At 33.1% G+C, this 21826-nt stretch overlaps 5 protein-coding genes across 7 annotated transcripts in view; 3 read left to right on the top strand and 2 right to left on the bottom strand.

The window, feature by feature from the left end:
• Positions 1–37: 37 nt before the first annotated feature.
• On the bottom strand, positions 38–3667 carry Larp7 (La related protein 7). 3 transcript variants are annotated; one of them, XM_029318261.2, is made up of 7 exons: positions 3497–3667; positions 3149–3358; positions 2493–2821; positions 1987–2333; positions 688–1857; positions 429–573; positions 38–342 (listed from the first exon to the last, which is right to left on the bottom strand). In XM_029318261.2, the coding sequence occupies exons 3-7, from the start codon at positions 2734–2736 to the stop codon at positions 191–193; spliced, it is 2058 nt and encodes a 685-aa protein (XP_029174094.1). In that variant the 5' UTR covers positions 2737–2821; positions 3149–3358; positions 3497–3667; the 3' UTR covers positions 38–190. The 3 variants fall into 3 exon arrangements, with proteins under 3 accessions (XP_029174094.1, XP_029174095.1, XP_085338271.1); XM_029318262.2 differs by having other exon boundaries at positions 2493–2784; positions 3149–3667; XM_085482145.1 differs by having other exon boundaries at positions 2493–2767; positions 3149–3667.
• A 105-nt stretch (positions 3668–3772) lies between these two features.
• bisc (TM2 domain-containing protein 1 biscotti) lies at positions 3773–5414 on the top strand. The gene is made up of 3 exons (XM_029318265.2): positions 3773–4329; positions 4688–4769; positions 4869–5414. The coding sequence occupies exons 1-3, from the start codon at positions 4128–4130 to the stop codon at positions 5143–5145; spliced, it is 561 nt and encodes a 186-aa protein (XP_029174098.1). The 5' UTR covers positions 3773–4127; the 3' UTR covers positions 5146–5414.
• A 79-nt stretch (positions 5415–5493) lies between these two features.
• LOC114942818 (uncharacterized) lies at positions 5494–8304 on the top strand. Its single transcript, XM_029318263.2, has 2 exons — positions 5494–5978; positions 6243–8304. The coding sequence occupies exons 1-2, from the start codon at positions 5886–5888 to the stop codon at positions 7977–7979; spliced, it is 1830 nt and encodes a 609-aa protein (XP_029174096.1). The 5' UTR covers positions 5494–5885; the 3' UTR covers positions 7980–8304.
• On the bottom strand, positions 8061–11408 carry LOC114942816 (mitochondrial potassium channel ATP-binding subunit). Its single transcript, XM_029318260.2, has 10 exons — positions 11176–11408; positions 10667–10994; positions 10437–10601; positions 9911–10324; positions 9525–9836; positions 9227–9450; positions 8956–9130; positions 8692–8870; positions 8484–8631; positions 8061–8378 (listed from the first exon to the last, which is right to left on the bottom strand). The coding sequence occupies exons 1-10, from the start codon at positions 11232–11234 to the stop codon at positions 8298–8300; spliced, it is 2085 nt and encodes a 694-aa protein (XP_029174093.2). The 5' UTR covers positions 11235–11408; the 3' UTR covers positions 8061–8297.
• A 195-nt stretch (positions 11409–11603) lies between these two features.
• Positions 11604–21826, top strand: part of cue (Low-density lipoprotein receptor repeat domain-containing protein cueball) — a 69389-nt gene continuing 59166 nt past the window's right edge. The window contains exon 1 of the mRNA XM_029318542.2: positions 11604–11762. Coding sequence (XP_029174375.2) covers positions 11749–11762 — 14 coding nt within the window. The 5' untranslated portion in view covers positions 11604–11748. The remainder of the gene's footprint in view (positions 11763–21826) is intronic.

Genomic DNA, 21826 nt, shown 5'->3' with positions numbered 1-21826 from the left:
ATATATTTTTTTTTGTTATAATTTACCCTTTTAATAATTTTGTGCTAAATGTCTTTATTTATGTTTCAATTATATACTAACAATGGTACCATTATTTATATATACATAACATGCATGTACAGAGATATGTACTATAGTATAATGTATATATGAATGTTAAAAATTTTATATAGAAAATTAATAATAGGAATCAATCTTGATCAAATTTTATGCATTTTCCAAGTTTTTTCTCTGCTCTTTTCAACAATTTATCACGTCCTCTTTGCTTAATTCTTCCTTTTTTATTCAGTTTTAAATCTCGATCTCTTGCTATTTTATCCCAGTATGATTTCTCATCATCATCTAGAAAAATTGATACAAAATCAATATATATATATATATATTTATATATACATATTAGAATGTGATTTTAATATATATTTATTTACCTTTTAAAACTGTCAAACATCTTCCTTCATAACTCTTTTGCACAAATGATTGTGCAGCTTCCACTGTATCACATCTTATATAAGCTTCACAGGAACCATGTGTTACATCTATATATTTCACGGAGTTATTGTCTCTAAACTCCATCTGAAACAAATATATATAAATGCTTGATATAAAATTTATATTATTATTTTCTTATTAATGATATAAAAAAATATATAAATATTTTAAAGTCTTTTTCTAATAATGCTTATATACCTTGAAACTTTGTGGATCTGTACAAGGCTCATCCATTTCAATTTTCACTATAATTCCTGGTGTATAATTGATGCGTCCATAAACTGACTTTTCTGTTTCATTAATCTTCCTGTTATCCTTTTCATCTTTGCATTTATAATTCTGTCCAATTGTATCATATTTCTTTCCTGTTATATTTTCACCTTTCTTTAAATGCCCTTTCAATAGTTGCATTTTAGCTTTTTGTAATTCTAAGTATTTGTTTCTAAGACGTTTCCAATCTGGTTTTAACATTACTTGCAGTCCTAACGAATAACAAATATCATCCTCCTGAATTTTGGTTCTCTTTTTCCGATTTCTCTTCTTCTTTTTTTCATCAATACTAGCTATTGATATTCCACTATCTTTTCTCTTGGGATTTTTTTCACTTTGTAATTTACAATCTACCTCGTTACTTGTGACTTTGCCATCATCATTTGTATCTGGATGTACCAATCTTATTTCTTTATTTTTTGATTTAGTTGATTTATGGGATTCCTTTTTCACTTCTCCACTGATATCTTCCGCAATATTTATATCGTCCATCGTGACTTTTCTCTTTTTCTTTTCTGCAATTTTATTACGATTATTACTTTTATATAAAATTTCTTGATTTTCTGTACTATTGTTTTCAGGAATCTCAACTTTAATGTCGCTTTCATCTGTGACACATAATTTTTCAGGGACAACTTTCTTCTTTTTTACATTTTGTCTACTAGTATTATTAGCTACATCCGTTTCATTGTCACAAATTTTATCATTATCTTCGGCTTCATCTTTTGAGGTTTTTTCTTTTTCATTCTGTTGATTTATTATACTATGATCGACAGATTCTTTTCTTTTCTTCTTAGTTTTAATATTTTCTAAACTTTCATCCAAAGTAAATGAATTTTCAGAAACAAGTTTTCTTTTTCTTGGATTTTGTCTGTCATTATTATCTGCTATATCCATTTCATTATTATGGATATTCTCATTAGTTTTACTTTCATCTTCTGATTCGTTTTCTTTAATATCTTCTGATTTTATCTTAGAATTTACATCATAAGTTGGAACTGAATATCCACCTTTGTTAGTTTCATCAAAAGTACTTATACTTAATACATCATGGGGAGCTGTATTGTATGGTAAAACACATCCCTTATTTTGAAACGTCTGAAAAATAAAATATTACATCGTAATATTATCAAATTACAAAAAAGTTATATATTTTTTTTTACTCATTTTTAATTATACAGTGATATATCTACTTATGTTGAAAATATTACTTTTCCATTTTCTCACCTTAATACATTCTTGAGCACTACTTGGTGTATCGAATTCTATAAATGCAAACCCTTTTATTTTTCTATTGCTTTTGTAACGAGGAATTGAAACATATTCTACTGATCCAAATTTAGAAAAACTAAATTTTAACCAATCATGATCAGCATCTGGAGGTAAATTTTGCACATAAACGGTACATTGATCTACATTTTCCTTCTTATTAATCGGTGTTAATCGATAGACTTTTGTACCATCTTCCGACACTTTTAACATAGTTGATTTCTGCAAAGCTTTAGCTATTCTATTTGTATCTGTAGTTAGCTCGCGCAATTTGTTAAATTGAGTGAATACCTCAAGATCTATATCTAAAACAAATAAAACAGACAAATCAATATGAATATTTTGATATTTTTAAATAATTTAATAAAAGAGCTAACGTATTAAATTATGCTACATTATACTTTAGATAAATCTCAGTAATTACTTGAATGATTAAAGACATCAAAGAAGAAAAGTATACTTACAGGGACTTTGTTTTAGTAGTTCTGATAGAAAACGATCTTTATTCAAATTTGCATCACTGAAATAAAACTCCATTTGCTTAAGTATCGATGCGTGCAATGCTTTTTTCCTTAATCTTGGTTTACCAAGTGAAACATTTGATTTATTGGTTTTTTTAATTGTATCAATTTTTACTTCTTGTACTTGAGGAACTGGAATATTTTCTGAGGCTAGTTCCATATCTGATACCTGTTCTTCCATCACCATTGTATTTTCAAAAAACCATATAACAAGTATCCTAATAAAGTATACCGTCTATATTACAAGAATGGTTTATTATTAGGTATTGTCTCTACAAAAAATTTCAGTAATCAGTTTTTGAGTTGTTTAACAAATAATTTTCATTATATTATAAATAAGTGTAATAGAAAAATTTGTTTTCACTAATTTGCAATAAAACTTGATAGTATCAGATAGTATTTGTATTTCTTGAGATTATTAATTACACAACGTAGATTAAAAAAATTATTATATATAAAAAAACCTTTGATTTTCATAATTAAAAAGAAAAATGTATAATCCCAACGAATTCTTTATTGGTTATATCATGGTTTTTGAACCGGACGAATTAATTACTTTAACGATCACGTCAAAATTTTGCAAGTATAATCAGACTTACTTGAAAAATATATTTAGCCACAATTTATGTTCCAGAATTTATAAAAAAATTTTAAATATCAATTTGTAATAAATTGCTTGGTAGCTCCGTCACAAAACTTCTTTCAGATCTGCACTGTAGTTGCAAAGTGCAGATGGTGCAGATCTTCCATGCGTTTTCGGAGCACAACATAACAATTACGTATTATGCAAATAATGTTCGAATTTCGAGCTGCGAATGTTAAAAATATACTCTAAATTAACGCCAATTTTTATTCAAGTTTTATCTTTTATTGTTAGCAGCTCACTTTAGTAAATTAATTTATTTTCTAAACTCCTAAATTTTTTAAACTCCAATAAAAAAGCTTGCCTTTTAGTAACTTTAACTAGCAATATTTTAGAATCTTGACATCGTACGCACGAATTATATATAAAATAAGATTACAATAAAATTTAATTAAAACAAATCGATCAAAATGATCAAAATAATTAAATATTGCGCCATTAGTGCGCTAGCGGTGACCTTCCCGCCTCGCGTCATCACATTCCATTCTCCCACTTCCTCCCACCTACTTGCTCTATCCCCACCATTGCTCTATCCCCACTCCTTCTCTCCACACCTGCGCGCTGTACTGCGCACCGCATTCCATAGCTGTTGCGTCATTCGTGCGGCGACATTTGAATGGGAGGGTGTTATTCGCACGCTGACAATTTGACCGAATATATTAAAAATTTTTGTGCTAGTTCTGAGAAAGTCCAAGTTTTCTCACTTGATGTACCATCTAGAATTCGCTTTTTTTCGCACATGCGCATTGAGCCAAAGTGACAGATGACAGATGGCGCCGCGGAGCGGAACGTCGCAAAAGCAAAAGCAATGTACGTCGGGGATATATGATTTCAAAACACGAAGAAGATGCGCTCGTTCGTAGTTTATTATAATCGCGTGTATATAAGGTGAATATCGGGCTGTCGCCGAGGTGTAACGCATAAAATGAGACGTTATGTTCCATTCGGTGCGATTTCTTAGCGGGCTGCTCATCTTTCTGCCAACGATCGCGCTATGCGATGGCACGAATCTGACGTATTCAATCGACTGCAATAATCTCCGAATGGGACAGTACATCTGTCCCCATCCCGATTACGATTTCATTGATCCCAAAACGCAGCAGCCACGTGGCTGCACCAAGGAGAACAAGGCCAAAGGTAAGCTCGATCTCATTCAAGATTTTGGAGCATTCCTAACCTTTATTTGAGAGGCATTTATTATAATGTGTATGTATGTGTGTATGCTCGTTATTTATTATTTTTATATACGCTTTATTTAAAATGAAATAATGTATATTTAGACTTTAAAAGGTAGAAAAAGGACGTAAAAGAACGCAATTATGAGATAAATATCTATTATTTATTTCTTCCTATAAATTTTGATTGCATTAAACATTGCCTTTATTGGTTGTCTTCTTTTTGTATTATTATATATTTAGAGACAATTATTTCATGCATACTAGAGAATTTCTACTTTAACAAGATTAAATATACATAGATTGTTTTGTTTTTCTAGTGTTATGTCTAGTTGCTGATGGTCTCATTTGTACAGAAACGAAAAATAATACTTTCAAGAAGGATATACCTTGCAAATGGACGTAAGTACTCGGTATTTTAAATTGGCATAATTGGAGTTTTTAAGGAATATTGTAGAAGAGAGATTTAAGATACTTATTTGAGAATAATTGCTCTCTTAGGAATGGATATTCTTTCGAGACATCATTATTGTTATCGATATTTCTTGGTATGTTCGGTGCTGATCGATTTTACCTTGGATATCCTGCCTTGGGCTTACTCAAGTTGAGCACACTGGGGTTTCTTTTTCTTGGTCAATTTGCTGATGTAATATTGATAGCTACGCAAATTGTAGGACCAGCAGATGGTTCGCACTATGTGATGCCATATTATGGTGCTGGAATTAATATTATAACGAGCAACAATTTTACGTACAGAGTGCCACAATGCGACTGTTGAGAGAAAGGAGGAAACCCACTGTACAAATGACAATTTTTTTTAAACGTTGTATAATCTCTGCTTCTAACGCGAACAACGATGTACAATCCTAAACTCGAGTCCTATTTCGTTATATATTTGAATGTAAATTAATCTCTATATTACTATATGATATTACTATTTCAATGAATAAGCTAACTTAGATATATATTTCAACGAAATACTGTATATAAGAATTTACGCATTGCCAGGTAATATAATTAAAAATAAATTTTCCGCATTTATTTCTACGTTCCTAGTATTAATTTGTTTGCCAATTTTAATCAGGTTTCTTTCAAAACGTAGGTGATCAAGTTTTGAATGCCGTAATTATGACTCAGTCGACCTTGAACGATTTATCGCGAAACTGTAAACTATACCATCCATGCATACTTTAATGCGCTTTGTACGATTTCACATTTGTCCATTATCTCTCGTTCTTCTGATATAAACGCGGAAATAAGAACATTCGTTAATCTAAAATTCGTTATTATCGTCTTGATTGGAAAGCTCGAGACTATATGAACCGAAAATTACATTAACATTTTTCATTGTGTGTTTATTAATTGGCACGTTTCTGATATGAAAATATGTCTGCATATTTCTCCTTTAATAAGTTCTTTCAAGATATTGCCATCTCGTGAGAATTGAAAAAACAGAAACGATTTATTTAAATCAGTGTTCTGGAAGATATACAGTCGAAAGACGAGCTGCTCTGCATCATGACTTCATTTACGAAGATTATATTCCGATTTTTACCGCTTGGAATTGTACTATTAATTGCGGTAGTATATTATTTATCGAACGATTATAAAGTAAGTACTTTTTTATATATTTGATTTCTAAAAATATACAGTTAGAATTCATTATTTAAAAAATTGTATAAATTTTATTTTCAAAAAGTTATTAAAATATAAAACAAATAAATTGCAAATATATTTATTATATTTGTATATTTAAATGCATTTTTTGAATAAGAAGAATGTAATGGATAAATTTTATATTAGGCATTACACTTTTATTTCATTATTAATCTATATTTTTTTTTTGTATATATTTTAAAGACATAATTTTTACAGAATATTAACGCGGAAGAAAGCACCGTTGAACTACAAGTGTTTCGGCATCGACGAGCGATTAATCCCACTGCATTACGTTATTGCAAGTTTAATCAGTATTATGACCAGGAGGAAGGACGTTGTCTAGGTGTACCCGGTGGCGGTAAGGTGCTTCACGTTGAGAATGGACGATCATGTGGCGTCAACATTTTAAAGCCGCACTGCACTAGTCTTCTGTATTACCATATCTGCAAGCGCGACAAGTCAATCCTGGCACAGTGTGCGAACGGACAGATCTTCGACAATCGTCTACAACGATGCGCCTACTACGATTCAAGTAAATTAACTCCCAGCATCATTCAACCGGATGATCTCGAATATTATGAACACGTTAAGGTGCCAGATTGCATGAGACCCGGCCGGTTTCCCGTGCCCGATCACTGTTCTATGTTTTACACGTGCGACACGAACGGACATAGACTTCACCAGAGCGTCTTTAAGTGCCCGCGAAACACGGGGTATCAAGCAATCAGAGAAATCTGCGCCGTCGTGTCAGATTGTGAGAACAATGATTCGGTAGACTCCGTAATTTGTGTACCAGATGCGCCAGATGATAATGTGGAATCATTAAATTCTGATGGAGCTACAGAAGAAAACGAAGGAATATCCAAAAATAGTGAAACTGATTCTTTGACAAGAGAAGAAAGCATACAACCCAAGAGTTACGATGATATTATCTCTGCTCCTGAAAGCATAACAGATAATCCACTATCAATAGACAACGGAGGTAATGATGGTGATTTAGACAAAGCGAGTTCATTGCCCACACATCCAAATCAAGACATTTCAGTGTCTGATGGTGAAATGTTCAATCAAGCATCGAATCCGACTGAAAGCGCACAAGAAATAAATAACGAGAAAGCCGACACGATACCACCAGTAGACTTACCTTCAATGTATAGTACAGATATAAATTCTAACATTGATAGTGAAACAACGGAACAATACAAAAATAACGATGACGAACGAGTAACATTACCAAATTCAAACACTGAAGCTTTTGATTCAGCATCGACAATAAGCAATACACCAGACTTATCTTCAATCAATGATAAATCATTGAAAGTAGATGAAGAAACGCAGGATATGACTGAAGCAGTCAATTCATATCAGACATCAACAATAAGTAATATACCGGAATTTCCTCCCATTAGTGGAACATCATCTAAATCATATGAAGAAATGCAGAGTGTAACTACAGAACAATATGGTAATGATGATGGAATAATGGCACCATCAAATTCTAATGCTGAAATGGTTGATCAAAACCCAACACCAATATTAAGCGATATATCTGCGACCACAGATAGTCCAAGTAATGATTTTGATACATTATCTCCTACATCGGCATCTGCAATTTTATCACCACAAACAGATATCAACGACGATCAATACGCCACGAAAGAACTATTCAAAACTTCTCCTTCGATTGATAGTAAACTCATTGATCCCGACTTAGATGCGCCGGAAGTAATCGAAGATGGTTCCAAACATATTGACACTTTAGATTTAGCACCTACGACACAGCCCACTTTGACTCTGGAACATTTAACTGCATCGATGGATATTACGACCATAACTCCCACGAAACAAGATCTTCCTGCTATTTCAGACACAGATTTGATAACACAAAATGGTAAGGATAGCACGGAAGCATCACCTTTTATTGAGCAAGATGCTCCGATCACAAATAATTAATATTATACATGCATTTATAAAGTATATGTTTTTGTTGGGATATATCACTGATAAAAAATGTGTGATAAGATACATTATAAATATCTAGAGAAAATAATAATTTATTATAATTCGAAATTTGTTTCCCGTTTCTGAGGTAGCGTAATACATACATTGACATACAATCTATATGTACAAGTTCACTTACATACTTTATGTAAGATACAAAGGAAAAATTATTCTACGAAACGGAAAATGAGAATAAATAATGAACTATCACCGTTAATATTAATTGTTTGTATAAATATAGTACACATATTTTTTAAATACATATTATTATCATATATTTTCCTTTTCTTGTTCGTTTACTAGTGTATGATAAACGCCTTTTCGTTTAATCAATTCCGAATGCGTGCCCATCTACAAGAGAAAGAAGGAGAGAGAAAAGTGTTATATAATATTTATATATTATCTCTCTAATAATGAGCGCACGGTATTACATTAATTTTATCGATTAAAACATACCTCCACTATGATACCGCGTTGTAATACAACGATTACGTCAGCACCTTTAATAGTACTTAATCTATGAGCGATTACAAGTACCGTTCTACCTCTCGTAGCATTTTCAATCGCCTTTTGAACGACTCTCTCGCTTTCATAATCTAATGCACTAAATAGAAAAAAATAGATAAGCATAGAGATGAATCTTACATCAGTTTATTACTTGTACCTTGTAGCTTCATCTAGAATTAAAACAGATGGTTGTTTTAGCAAAGCCCTGGCAATCGCAACTCGTTGCTTTTGTCCACCAGAGAGCTGTGTGCCTCTTTCGCCGACCTCGGTCGCGTAACCGTCTGGAAACTTTGTTATAAATTCATGTGCATTTGCTTCTTTAGCTGCCTCAATGACCTGGAATGATGATCAAGTAAAATATTTAAATATATTATAAAATGTTACATATAGTAATAATGCTATAATTGCAATATTAAATTACCTCTTCGTCCGTTGCATCTTGTCTCCCATATCTAATGTTTTCTATGATACTGGTAGCAAATAAAGTAGGTTCTTGATTTATATAGCCAAAAACGATACCTCTGAGATAACTCGAATTGAGAGATCTAATATCGCGACCATCAATAGTAATAGAGCCCTCATCAACATCGTAAAATCTATAATAATTTTATACATTTACATTATGTATATAGTATATATATCTTTCTGTGAATCTGAAGCAAAATATTGTATATGATTGTTATAATTTGTACCTTTCTAATAATGCAGCCACAGTTGATTTACCATTTCCACTGGCACCAACAATAGCCACAGTTTTACCAGAGGGAATGTGTAAATTGAAATTTTTTAAAACAATGTGATCCGGTCTAGTGGGGTAGCTAAATTTTACATTTTTGAAAACTATATTTCCCGCCAGAGACTTATCCGTGATTATATCACCGCTGGTCATCATTGGTGAAGGTGGCATATCTAGAAACTATAACAAATATTTATAATTTTTAAAACTTTTTCTCTTGTGTAAGCAAAACTGCATAATTTGAATGAGAATACCTGGAAAACTCTGGCACCTGCGCTTTGTCCCCTAACAAAAGTTCCAAAAAGCACAGACAATTGACCTAGAGACTTCTGTATAGTCTGTGTAGCCATTAAAAATGCCATTAAACCTCCTGGAGACAATTCTCCTGTAGAAAGCAACTGCCCGCCAAAATATAACGTAGAAAGTAAAATACCATTAAGTAATAAATTTGTGCCTGCTTGAAAGAAGCCTATACCAAAACCTAATCTTTCGTAAAGCTCAGATGAACGTTCAACTTCTTTGTAAAACCTTTCTGCCTCTTTCTCTTCCGCAGCAAAAGCTCTTACCTGGTAAGAAAAATAAAAAGTGTGAAATATAAAAATTTCATAGCATACTTTTATTAGGAAACTATCTGCAATACCGTTCGAATATTTTGTATAGCTTCTTCGCAAACAGCAGTCGATTTTGCGATTTGATTTAGAGCCTCCATAGATAACTTGCGTAAACTTTTTCCCAAGAGAGTACCAATAAAAATTAATGTAGGTAAACTAAATACTACAAGAGTAGTTAATTGTGGTGATATCACTATTACAGAGATGACACAGCCAATAATTTGTGTAAAGCTTCTCAAGCCTTGAGAAATACAAGTCTTAAATGAGCTCTTAAAGTCTTGAATATCACTAGTCAATCGATTTACTATTTCACCAGAACGTGTTTTGTCAAAAAATTCTATGTCTTGCATGATAATTGATTTGAACAAATCTTGACGTAAACTCACTGCAACTCTCTCACCCACATGAGAAAGTGTATAAATATATACAAAGGTGAAAAATGCCTGGAAAAATATTAAAATTCATACAGATAAAAATATTTAATTTTGTGATCTTTGATTCAAAAAGATTCCATATTTGTTATATACTTATTATTATCTGATTTATGTTACATACTTGCGTGATATACATGCGAGCCAAAATAAAAGCTGGTTGAGTCAGTTGCAAGATAATTTGCTTTGTAGAATCGCTTTTGTTCTTACATATTTCCGTGAGCACGTTTATTACACTTCCAACACACTGAGGTATTTGAATATTTAACAGTGCGACTATTAATGCACTCTATAAATATAAAATAAAAATATTATTATTTATATGTATGTGATTTATAAATTACAAATACTTACTGATAATGCTAGCAATAGATACCAAATATGTGGATATAAATATTTAAACAATTTTGACCATTCAAAAATTAGTTCAGGAGTTTCATCAGATGTCACATCACTAATTCTTTTAGCTTCTCTACAGAGCACGACATGATTATGTGATCTCAAAATACAAGCAGTTGTTACTCCAAGTCCACCAAGACCAAATTTAAAAATATATGAGGCAAACTTTGATCCATTCACATTTTCTTGGGTACACTTTTGAGTACTTTTAGTGAATTCACGTTTTGCTATTCCCCATATGTTTTGGCTTTTTCCTTGTAAAAAATATTTCTGTAGCGGATATCTGAAATATTTTATTAAAATTGATTTAATATAGTTCATTCCTAACTTTTATCATATTAAATAATTACATCATCAACAGTGTAGTATGATGGCTTATATTTTTATGCCTATATTTTTTCTTAGATATTTGGGCACGCAATATAATTAAATATAATATAAAAAATGTATATCAATTTAATCACCTTGAAATTATCAAAGAATTATTATGACATTTAAATAAGACAGCACGTAACATCGACATTTTTGTGATATAATTTGTATTATCAAACAAATTGCCGATATTCCTTATTATATCGATATATTTCGTATCTTGTGTATATTTATTATTTATTAAGTTTGCATCAATATATTAATGATTGTTATAGACCGCAGATATGATAAATATATTTTCTTTATTTAATATGATTAAAAAGATCATAACCTAATAAAATATCACTACCAAGGGCGCCGCCATATTCCAAAAAGCGCCGCGTTTAGTTTCACGACTTTCCGACAGGTGGCGCTCAATGTGCCAATTTGATCGCGTCATGATTAGCCATTTTCGTATCATAACGTATTTTATACGCGCGAGTGATACCTCACAGTTCATAACTTTGCAGAAAAAAGTTGCTAATAACAAATATATTTTCCACATTTCAGTGTGTGATGAAGATATTATAAGGAAATCTTCTTCAGAGACTGTCGACTGTTTCATCAGGATCAATTCGAGGAAATTGGAGAGCTTCAAAATAGTCGCACGGCGAATGCGGTTATAGATGCATCGTACAAGGTAAGGCAAGATTATTTTATACAAATTAGTCACAAATAAAAACAATGTATATTCACATGCATGTTGTAAAGAGAGATCGCATTGAATAGTATATGGAATAAGTATATCGCAATTATAACAGAAATAAAGGGATAATTCTGTCAAGATAGAAATTATTCAGAATATCATAAGGGATAAGAGAAACTCTCATTTTATTTCTTATGTTATATACAAGTTTCTTAGAATTAATTGTCGAAAGGCGTGAACAACCGTCTCGATATCTTAACGTTAAAAGAAAAAAAACCTCGAACTTTGAGATCATACATGTATATAGATTCTGATATATATATTGCGTGTGCATATAAAAGAAGAGTTTGAAAATTGCGTCTCGACGAGTAAGGGCCGAATGAATGGCGTGCGCTGGACCTTAAAAGACCTAATCGCCCTGGCAAACTCTTTGAGCGGCGAGTTAATGACGTGTATTTATGTATTCGCCGCGTTTAATTGCCTGTGCGGCTATTAGCGGAGTAAAGACTCCGCGTCTCCCCTGTGCGGCTGAATACTACTTGCGACGTAGGGGTGAGTACCTTGTCCGCTTATACTCTCGCGCGCGAAGCACGCCGCGATGCAAAGTGGCGAATTGCCTAATCCGAGGAGACAAAAATGATGCAAACATTTTACCTTATTTTTTTTATTCTCTACTGAAGATTATTTAAATCAAATTAATTGTTTTGAAAATTTTTAAACTTTTGGAAAGTGACATATATGTAGATATATTTAGTTAGATAAAAAGTTTGATTTTTCTCCGTTTCGAAAAATTCAATTCTTTATTATTAGCATATTTCCCTCCTTTTTTATTGAGGAATATTTAAAACAAATAAATTATTCAGAAAATTTTTAAACTGTTGAGAAGCAACATATATTTATTTATTTAGAGAAAAAGTCTGATTTTTCTCTGTTTCGCAAAATTCAAATTCAATTCATTATTATTAGCATATTTTTTCCCTTCTTTATTGAAGATTATTTAATTCAAGTAAATTGTTCAGAAAATTTTTAAACTTTTGGGAAGTAATATATATATTTATTTATTTAGATAAAAAGTCTGATTTTTCTGTGTTTCGAAAAATTCAATTCTTTATTATTAGCATATTTCCCCCCTTTTTTATTGAAGAATATTTAAAACAAATCAATTGTTTAGAAAATTTTTAAACTTTTGGGAAGTAATATATATATATATATATATATATTTATTTATTTAAATAAAAAGCCTGATTTTTCTCCGTTTCGAAAAATTTAAATTCAATTCATTATTGTTATATTATACAGTTTTTTGTTCACTACACAAATTATTATACAGAATTTTTTGTTTTGAACATATACTGCAATAATGCAACAATCAATCTATAGAATTAAATAATCAATAATATAGAATTAAAAATGACATCTATATATTTTTGCATACAATTATACATTTTTTTCATATTGAAATAAATAAATATATAAACATTTTAATATAATTATTATAATATTATATTAAATATTATTTATATTATAAATAAATGTTTTATACAATCTGGATTTTTAATCTTATTAAATCCAGAAAGGAAGGGAGTATAGTCTCCTAAATTAATTTTTGTATTTTTTTTTAAAGATTTGAAACAATTGTAACAACACATAAAAATAATATATAGAATTAAATATTATATTTATGTATTTAAGTATTTTTGTCTCTTTACATAGAGAGAATTTTCTCTTAGAATTTACCCCGAAAATTATGGTAATCGTGGAACAATATAGTATTGGAAGAAATTTATAAAAGTTTCTCTGATTAATATTTACCACAATAAAAAATATAGATATGTACATAGTAAAATTAATCGAACATATTTTATATCTTATTGTGGTAGATATTAATATTTTTTATTGTGGTAAATATTAATCAGGGAATATATTCTCCTATAATATTCTCTCACACCATGATTTTCAGAATAAATTCTAAGAGAAAATTCTCTCTGTGTATAATTAGTTAATTTCATCCTGTGCGATAAAAAGAGAACTTGAAAATGATTGAAAATAATACAATACCTTAATATCGCATATAATAACCACTATTTCTATAATTGTACTTGAAGATATTATCAACGTTAGCCCTTTATGATTTTAATTCCTCTTTGTGCGCTGCGGGTTATTAAACATTTGCAGCGATTCGGAATCAACGAAATTGCGTTGCTATTAAGGTTGAAAATCGCGCATCGATCGATCTCAGTCGTCCTTTCCTCTTATGTAATAAGCTTAGGCTCTTGAATACCTTTATATAATGCACAGGAGAGAAAAAGCTGTTTTCAGAAAAATCGGTCTTTCAATCTTATGCATACATATATAAATCAACGATAATAATCTGTTTTATCTCTCTCACTTTTGACTTAATCTCTTGATAAAATTGTGTACTAAATCTCTTGATAAAATTGTGTGCAGACATTTTAATTTTATTACATCGTATTTATTTTAAGACTATATGCAGATAAAAAATTAAGAGAAAAACATTTTTAAATAATCTATACTAATCTTGAATGTCTCGACGCAGCATTTTTCTGCGATTCTTTATTAAATACAAATTGTTTATATTGTATTGCATCGTGATTAAACATGTTGTGAGAATTCGTTAGTTTTTTCCTTTCTCATAATTCATCCGCGAGTAGGCCCGTGAACGAGAGGGTAAGTTGTTAGAGCGCATGTTTTTCAAGAATGCTCTTTACGAAGAATATCTTGCAAACGAGTTTGCGTCATCTGCGGTACTCAACGTACTCAGAGAATGACGGGAACTTCACATTAGACCCTTCCTCTCAAATCTACAAAAGCCTTCGTGTCGAGGTCGCCCTTTTAACCCAGATTTGCGCTATTCGCGATATCGTTCGTCTTATCATTATAATACTTTTTAATCGACTATATCCTCTGCGATATTTTGAGACTCGACACAATGAGTCATATAAAACAATGCAAGAAAAAATGTATTATATAATCTCGAAGAGCTTTAAAATATATAATACTGTATTAATTTGATATTAATAGAATTATTAATTATATATCATATTAATATTAAATTAAAAATATGGTAATTATATATATTCAGATTCTCATTTTAATGTCCATAAATATTAGACAGTTTTTATCGCACTTTAATTATGATCGATTAAATTAAATAAATAAAAAACATGGAGATATCTTAATAAAAAATATAAATGCAAAATTATCAGTGACAGTTAGATGTATCGCAGTTTTTATTATCGAATTTATGAATAAAGCATAACACGTTTCTAAAATTTTATTCAGATTTTCGTGTCTGATGTGTCAAGAAAACGGGTCTTTTTCGCAAAAATATTTCAACACAGTACGTGTATATATACAAACCATTTTTCAGACTAAAACCCTTCGCGAAGAATCTAATATCAGATTTTTTCGAGAAAATCCGCGCAAGTAGAGCGAAAAAGGATATAAGAAAGAACGAAGAAAGAGAGAGAGAGAGAGAGAAAAGAAGTAGTATAAGCGTTGCGTATCCGCGACAGTTTGGCGCGGCGTGACGGTCGAAGAATGGAGCAAATGAAGCCTTCTAAATTTCAACACCCTCTTCGTGTTCCACCCTCGCGAGCCTCTCTCCCGTCTTGTCGACTAGAAACCAACCGGTTTTCCATTGCCTTTCCTTTTTCCTCCCCTATACACGTCTCCTCGCCACCCCGTCGCGTCGGCGGCGGAAAAGCCTCATCCGTGAAACACACGCGGTGTGGCAGGTGCCGGCGAGTACGACGGGGTGGCGATGACGCAAAGTCAGCGCGGGCCAATGGACTCGGCTCTGGAAACAGCCGGAGAGCGGTGGTGCACCGACTGCCGGCTCGCGATTGGGCGTGGCTCTCCGGAGGGTGCCCTCGACTCCCCGCTATCGGGGGTGGGAGAATCCCCAAAGTGTGCCCCGGGGTGTAATATCATACCGCTAGGTGGATAAATAGACGTAGTGCGACGAGAGGAGAAGAGGAACGGGGACGGGAGCGCGCATAGGGGGTTGAGAGGAGACGGCAAGTAGGGGAAGGACGAAAGGGATGAAAGGGACGGAGGTTTCGGGGATATGCGAAATGCGTAGGGAGAGATACGGTGGAGAAGGAGGACGATGGAGAGGTCGCGGATGGTTGCTCGAGGCCAGCCGGAGAAGAGGTGGGATCCAGGTCTGGTTAGAAAATGGTCGCGCGAGAGGGGAAAGAGGGTTGGAGGGAGATGCTACGAGGGTATATACGAGGAATCGGGCGGCTGTGTGCCACGACGACGGCGAACTAGAACAAATAATGGTTGTAGTCAGCCTCAGCTTCCGGAGAGAGGTATTTTCCAGTCGCGCGAATCGCTCGGGCACGCTCGGAAATGTATGAGCTTTCCAAGGCTACCGAGCGTTCAAGGTGGGATGGGCGCGTTCCGTAAGATATATTCATTCTTTCAAAATCTTCAAGAAGGGAATATATATATATATATATATTTGCGTAGTTTTTCAAGCCGCGGCTGCCCCCTAAATCAAAAAGATTAGCAAATATTTTCAACAATTTCTATAAACATGTCTCTTCTGCTTTGCTCTTCAATTGAAATTAATTCGATTGAAAGAACTGCAATTATTTTTTTCAAAAAATAATTCTTAAGACGAAAATACGTATAACTACAGTCATTCGAAGTTCGTTTTATCGAGATCGTTCTACGATTCTTCCGCCAGCAATTCTTGCGTCAGCAATCTTTACTTTCAAAATCTTCAAGATCCCGAAGAGAATATATATATATATGTTTGCGTAGTTTTTCAAGCCGCGGCTGCCCCCTAAATCAAAAAGATTAGCAAATATTTTCAACAATTTCTATAAACATGTTAAAAAAACATGTCTCTTCTGCTTTGCTCTTCAATTGAAATTAATTCGATTGAAAGAACTGCAATTATTTTTTTCAAAAAATAATTCTTAAGACGAAAATACGTATAACTACAGTCATTCGAAGTTCGTTTTATCGAGATCGTTCTACGATTCTGCCGCCAGCAATTCTTGCGTCAGCAATCTTTACTTTCAAAATCTTCAAGATCCCGAAGAGAATATATATATATATGTTTGCGCAGTTTTTCAAGCCGCGGCTGCCCCCTAAATCAAAAAGATTAGCAAATATTTTCAACAATTTCTATAAACATGTTAAAAAAACATGTCTCTTCTGCTTTGCTCTTCAATTGAAATTAATTCGATTGAAAGAACTGCAATTATTTTTTTCAAAAAATAATTCTTAAGACGAAAATACGTATAACTACAGTCATTCGAAGTTCGTTTTATCGAGATCGTTCTACGATTCTTCCGCCAGCAATTCTTGCGTCAGCAATCTTTACACATGTATACGGACGTGCCATGAGATCCAAATGCATCCACAAGCGGATATACGAAGTAATTCGTATTACACGTAGTAATTCGAGAAAGCGCCGAATCGACCGTTGTGTCGGGACATATACGGATATTCCGCTGAATCGCTGTAATTCCATTACATCGGCGAACGAAATGGATGGATCTTTTTCTGCAAAGTGTCAGTCGTTCGTGGATCTAGTTACGACACGCGTTTGTCGGCACCAAAAAGGCATGAAACGTACAGAACAATTTAAATCTAAAGTAACGTATATTTTTGTCTCTATACAAATTATTTAAAATCTGTTTTTTGGAATGCAGAAAATTTCGTAAAAGCGTATTTTTACATAACGTCGATAAAAAATATGTCATAAGTATTATTTATTTTATTTTTATCTTTACTCGATATAATAATTCGAAACAATTTTAATTCGTGAAAGGAAACAAGGGAAACGCGTAAAGTAAAATATTAATAAAAAAATGAATAAAAATAGAAACTTTACTCTTCGAAAAATACAATTCCGAATCTCGATGCGCGTTCAAAATTTTCTGGATGCTCCGTAATTCGTGGCAAATATATTTTCGTCGCCGTATGCGCTTCGGATCCGCGGAGGTAAATAGCGACGTGCAAGAATCCGCCGGGGAACGATATCGGTGGATCTAGTGCGGTGAAAACGAGCCGTCATCGAGAAAAGCTGGCGCGCCTGAAGCAGCCATCGCGTCTCGCATGCGATTTTGTAGAATGCTGAGCGCAGTGTGCAGCGGAACAGGATGTTGTCAGCTGAAATTAAATTTTCCTCCCAGGGCGGTGGGTCGCTCGGCAACCCTGATATTGTGGGCGTTAAGCTACGTACACGTCTACAACGCTCTATACCTTCGTCGGTGTTCGCTTTGCCGCAAAATCTCTTGATTTAAGCTATCGAACAAATTTACATTTTCTCCCCCTCAATTCTTCATTTATGAAAAAATATTGTCAAGAGTTGCTAATACACTCTTGCGATGATTAGGTATATTCTTATTTTTCCAAATTTTATTTTTTAAACAAACAACAACTTTTCGTTCAATAATTCTCAACTATTCAACATTTGTTTGAACTGTACAAGTATTTTTTGAGAAAAAAAGATTACTTTGGACAATTATCGTATATAAAATGTTATCTGGAAGACTATCGATCTCTCTTGGAAATTTTCCCCAGGAAATATTCGCGCAAAAACCTAATACGATTCACGAGCGAACGTGTGTACACACGCATATATATTTATGAAAAAATAGCGCAAAGAGTTTGTCATTTATATATATCTTTCTTGTTTCCGTACTAATTTGTCAAAGAGAATTCCTTAATTCCTTGAATTTGCGTTCAAACTTGATTATACCTCCGCAAATATTTTTATCGCTCCTATTACGAACTGTACGAGGGTAGCTCGTGGGGCACCAAAATATCTCCCTTCGATCCTGAGGAAGAAAAAGTCGCGACAATGGCGGGACACTCAGTTTTCTTGGACTTTCCCCGCTTGGTTACTCCTAGGGTAGCGGATAAATGGCTACCTCGTTTCTCGTGCACCCTTGAAGTTGATTGTATCAGGGGGCGGGAGGGAAAAGAACTGTGTTGAAGGAACGGACAAAGGAACGAGAGCGAAAGAACGCAGGGAGAGCGTGGGGGATGACATCGCTTTCCACGACCCGATTATTCAATGTATTTGCCGTTCTCTATGTGCGAGTTATTATGATTTGCACTACTATTTTTCGTTAAGCATATATTATTCAATCATATCCTGCTTTAAAGCAAGACGGGAATTATCGAAATATACGCTAAGAAAATCTTTTTTCTCGACATTTTAATAAATACGTTTCTCGCTTTTTCTCTCTTCGTCATCTATCGATGGTTTATTTTGGTTATTTATATTTAAATATTATACTCATATATGAAGAAAATAGGTTTCTGAGTGATGGAGCGATATAATATTCATTTCTTTTTACATCTTATTGTTGTTGCATATGTATTTCTATTCAAAAGAAAATCTCTTATAATTTCGTGTGTAATTTTGTCTTATATATATTTTTGAATTATTCAAAACTGTATTGAGAATATACAAAAAATCTGCAGCTTAACAAGCTTACAATGTTTTATTACAATCTATGTCAAAATTATCGAAATTTATATTTATTCTAATCTAGCAGCTAAATTTTAATCTATAAAATTAAAATTTACTTTTTGTTAGACGAAAATTTATTCGCATACTGTTAATCCAATCTCTTTCACAACGAAGCCGGTTATCAATAAAGTTTATTCACACATCCCACATATATGTATATTTAACATAAAATATATTTCTCAGCTCGAGATAGCATAAATACGCATATTCTTCGAAACAAAACAAATAACATTTAGTATCAGATGGGGGTATATATTTTTGAATTATTCAAAACTGCTGATTGAATATACAAAAAATCTATTTAGCAAGCTTCCAATTCTTTTTACCTCCTTCATTTAATTACGATCTACGTCAAAATCATCGAAATTTATATTTATTCCAATCTCACAGCTTAGTTTTCATCTATTAAATAAAAATTAATTTACATACTGTTAATCCAATCTCTTTCACAACGAAGCCGGTTATCAATAAAGTTTATTCACACATCCCACATATATATATTTAACATAAAATATTTCTCAGTTCGAGATAGCACGAATACGCGCATTCTTCGGAGGAAAACAAATAACATTTAGTGCATCAGATGGGTGCTAAATGCGGATTATGAATAACGGACGATAATATCGAATTTGCCGCGGCAGATCGAATAAACAGACTCGTATATCGTCGGGATATTTATGAATTATTCGAGACGAATAGCAGTGTGTCTCGTCGCGTGTGCGGTGGCTTATGAGCTCGGCTTATCATCCTTGATATACCTAGGGATCACTTTGAAATAAATGACTTTCGCGCGACCGACATAACCATTAATGGACGACCCTCTCTCGTGCCGAGTGACGGGGTAGATCGCTATAAATTATCGGCCGGCATTAGATCGTAAAACTGTGGGGCGCGACGATCGATTTGTTTGCGGGATCGGGGACTCGATTCACTGTGCCATTTCATCGGGATCGCAATTATTGCCTCGAAGAACGGTTATTAGAAGTAAATAAGCCCGTGACCGGGTGATAGAAACGCCTGCGTCTCTATGTTTTCATTCGAATGCCAATATCGAACTATTTTTCAAACTCACTGTAATCTTACCAAGTGTGTCGTTCATTCATTTTTCACGCGTATTTCATTCACATTCTAATTGTGTTCGAGTTCATCTGTGTAAAAACGTGTAGCGAAATTTCAGTCTTGATATTTGAAGATTTATATGTACACTACTCATTATCAGTAACAATAAAAATATTAATATATGTATAAATATATATAATGAATATTATATAAATATATAGTAATATTCTATGATAACGTTACACTTATTAGATCAATTCAATTATAACAAAAAATATTGATGGCGTAAAAAATTAAAATATAAAAAAATACATCACTCAAAGAGTCGAAAGAGTCGATTTAAAAAAATCACTTTAATCCGGGTCGCGAGGGTTGTCGCGCGAAAACGCGTGTGTTGGAATACATTATGAAAAGTAATAAAATGATTTCGCAGCACGTGACAGGTCTCATATATGCAGGAGAGAAGAAGACCCTATCTCTCATCACTCTCTCTCTCTCTCTCTCCTTATGAATGAATGATAATCTGTCGCGGTAAACGCATCTGTTGTCATGAGCAGGTGCGGCGTTTCAATTCACGCCGAAAGTGGATTAAGGGCCGGCCCGCGTTTTTGTTGGGTCACGTGCGCCAGTCAAAATAAATCTGTTCTTGTAATCGGATTTACGCGGGCCGCGGCTGATAAACTAGTCTAGGGCCGATTATGAACTTTAAACAACTGGTCGCGATCGCGCGTCGATCATAGTTTCGCCGCATATAATTTCGTTTGCAGTCGCTATACGTCCGCTTTTCGATTGGCTTTACAACACGTTCGCACATATTGTGCATCACTGATGTGCATGACACAATAGTATTTTTCTCGTACACGACGGCTGCAATTGAATTAGTACATCATATTTCGCCGTCGTGTATCATCGAAATATATCCTAACTTTTAATCTCTATTTTCATACAAATTATATATCTTTACACTTAATTAAATTTTTACGCTAAATTTTATATACTAAACTTTACACTAAATTAAATAATTTTTTTACATTAAAGATACACAGATTTGAAGAGATTTTTTAAGTATTTTATTCATTGTGTGTGACAAAAAAGCTATGAATACGATGAATTATTTGGCTCTTTTTTAGAAAGACACTGCAGGGTATTTTGCAAAAATTCGTATTTAAAATAACGTGTATTCTATTTTTCTACATGTTCCATATACACATTCATAACATGTACATTTAAAAATTTCATTTAAATTTTTAGCAACGAGAAGGTAGAATATAAATAATTTCGTACGTTTCTTTCGATAGCGTTTAGAATTGCGTTGAACATTTTCTTTTTCAAGTATCAAAAACCTATATCGAACGAAACGCATTTACATTATTCAGCCAGATTTTCGCGTAATCGCAATAACAAATTTGTCACATTTTCGCCCGTCAATTGCACGGAATGGAACTTTACAAAAATGTTATGAGGAGTTTAATTG

Source organism: Nylanderia fulva, unplaced genomic scaffold (genome assembly GCF_048542155.1).
Source record: "Nylanderia fulva isolate GAGA-0341 unplaced genomic scaffold, ASM4854215v1 Scaffold2, whole genome shotgun sequence".
Taxonomy (NCBI): domain Eukaryota; kingdom Metazoa; phylum Arthropoda; class Insecta; order Hymenoptera; family Formicidae; genus Nylanderia; species Nylanderia fulva.
Note: the sequence above shows the minus strand (reverse complement) of the source record. Positions and strands in the feature narration are given on the sequence as shown.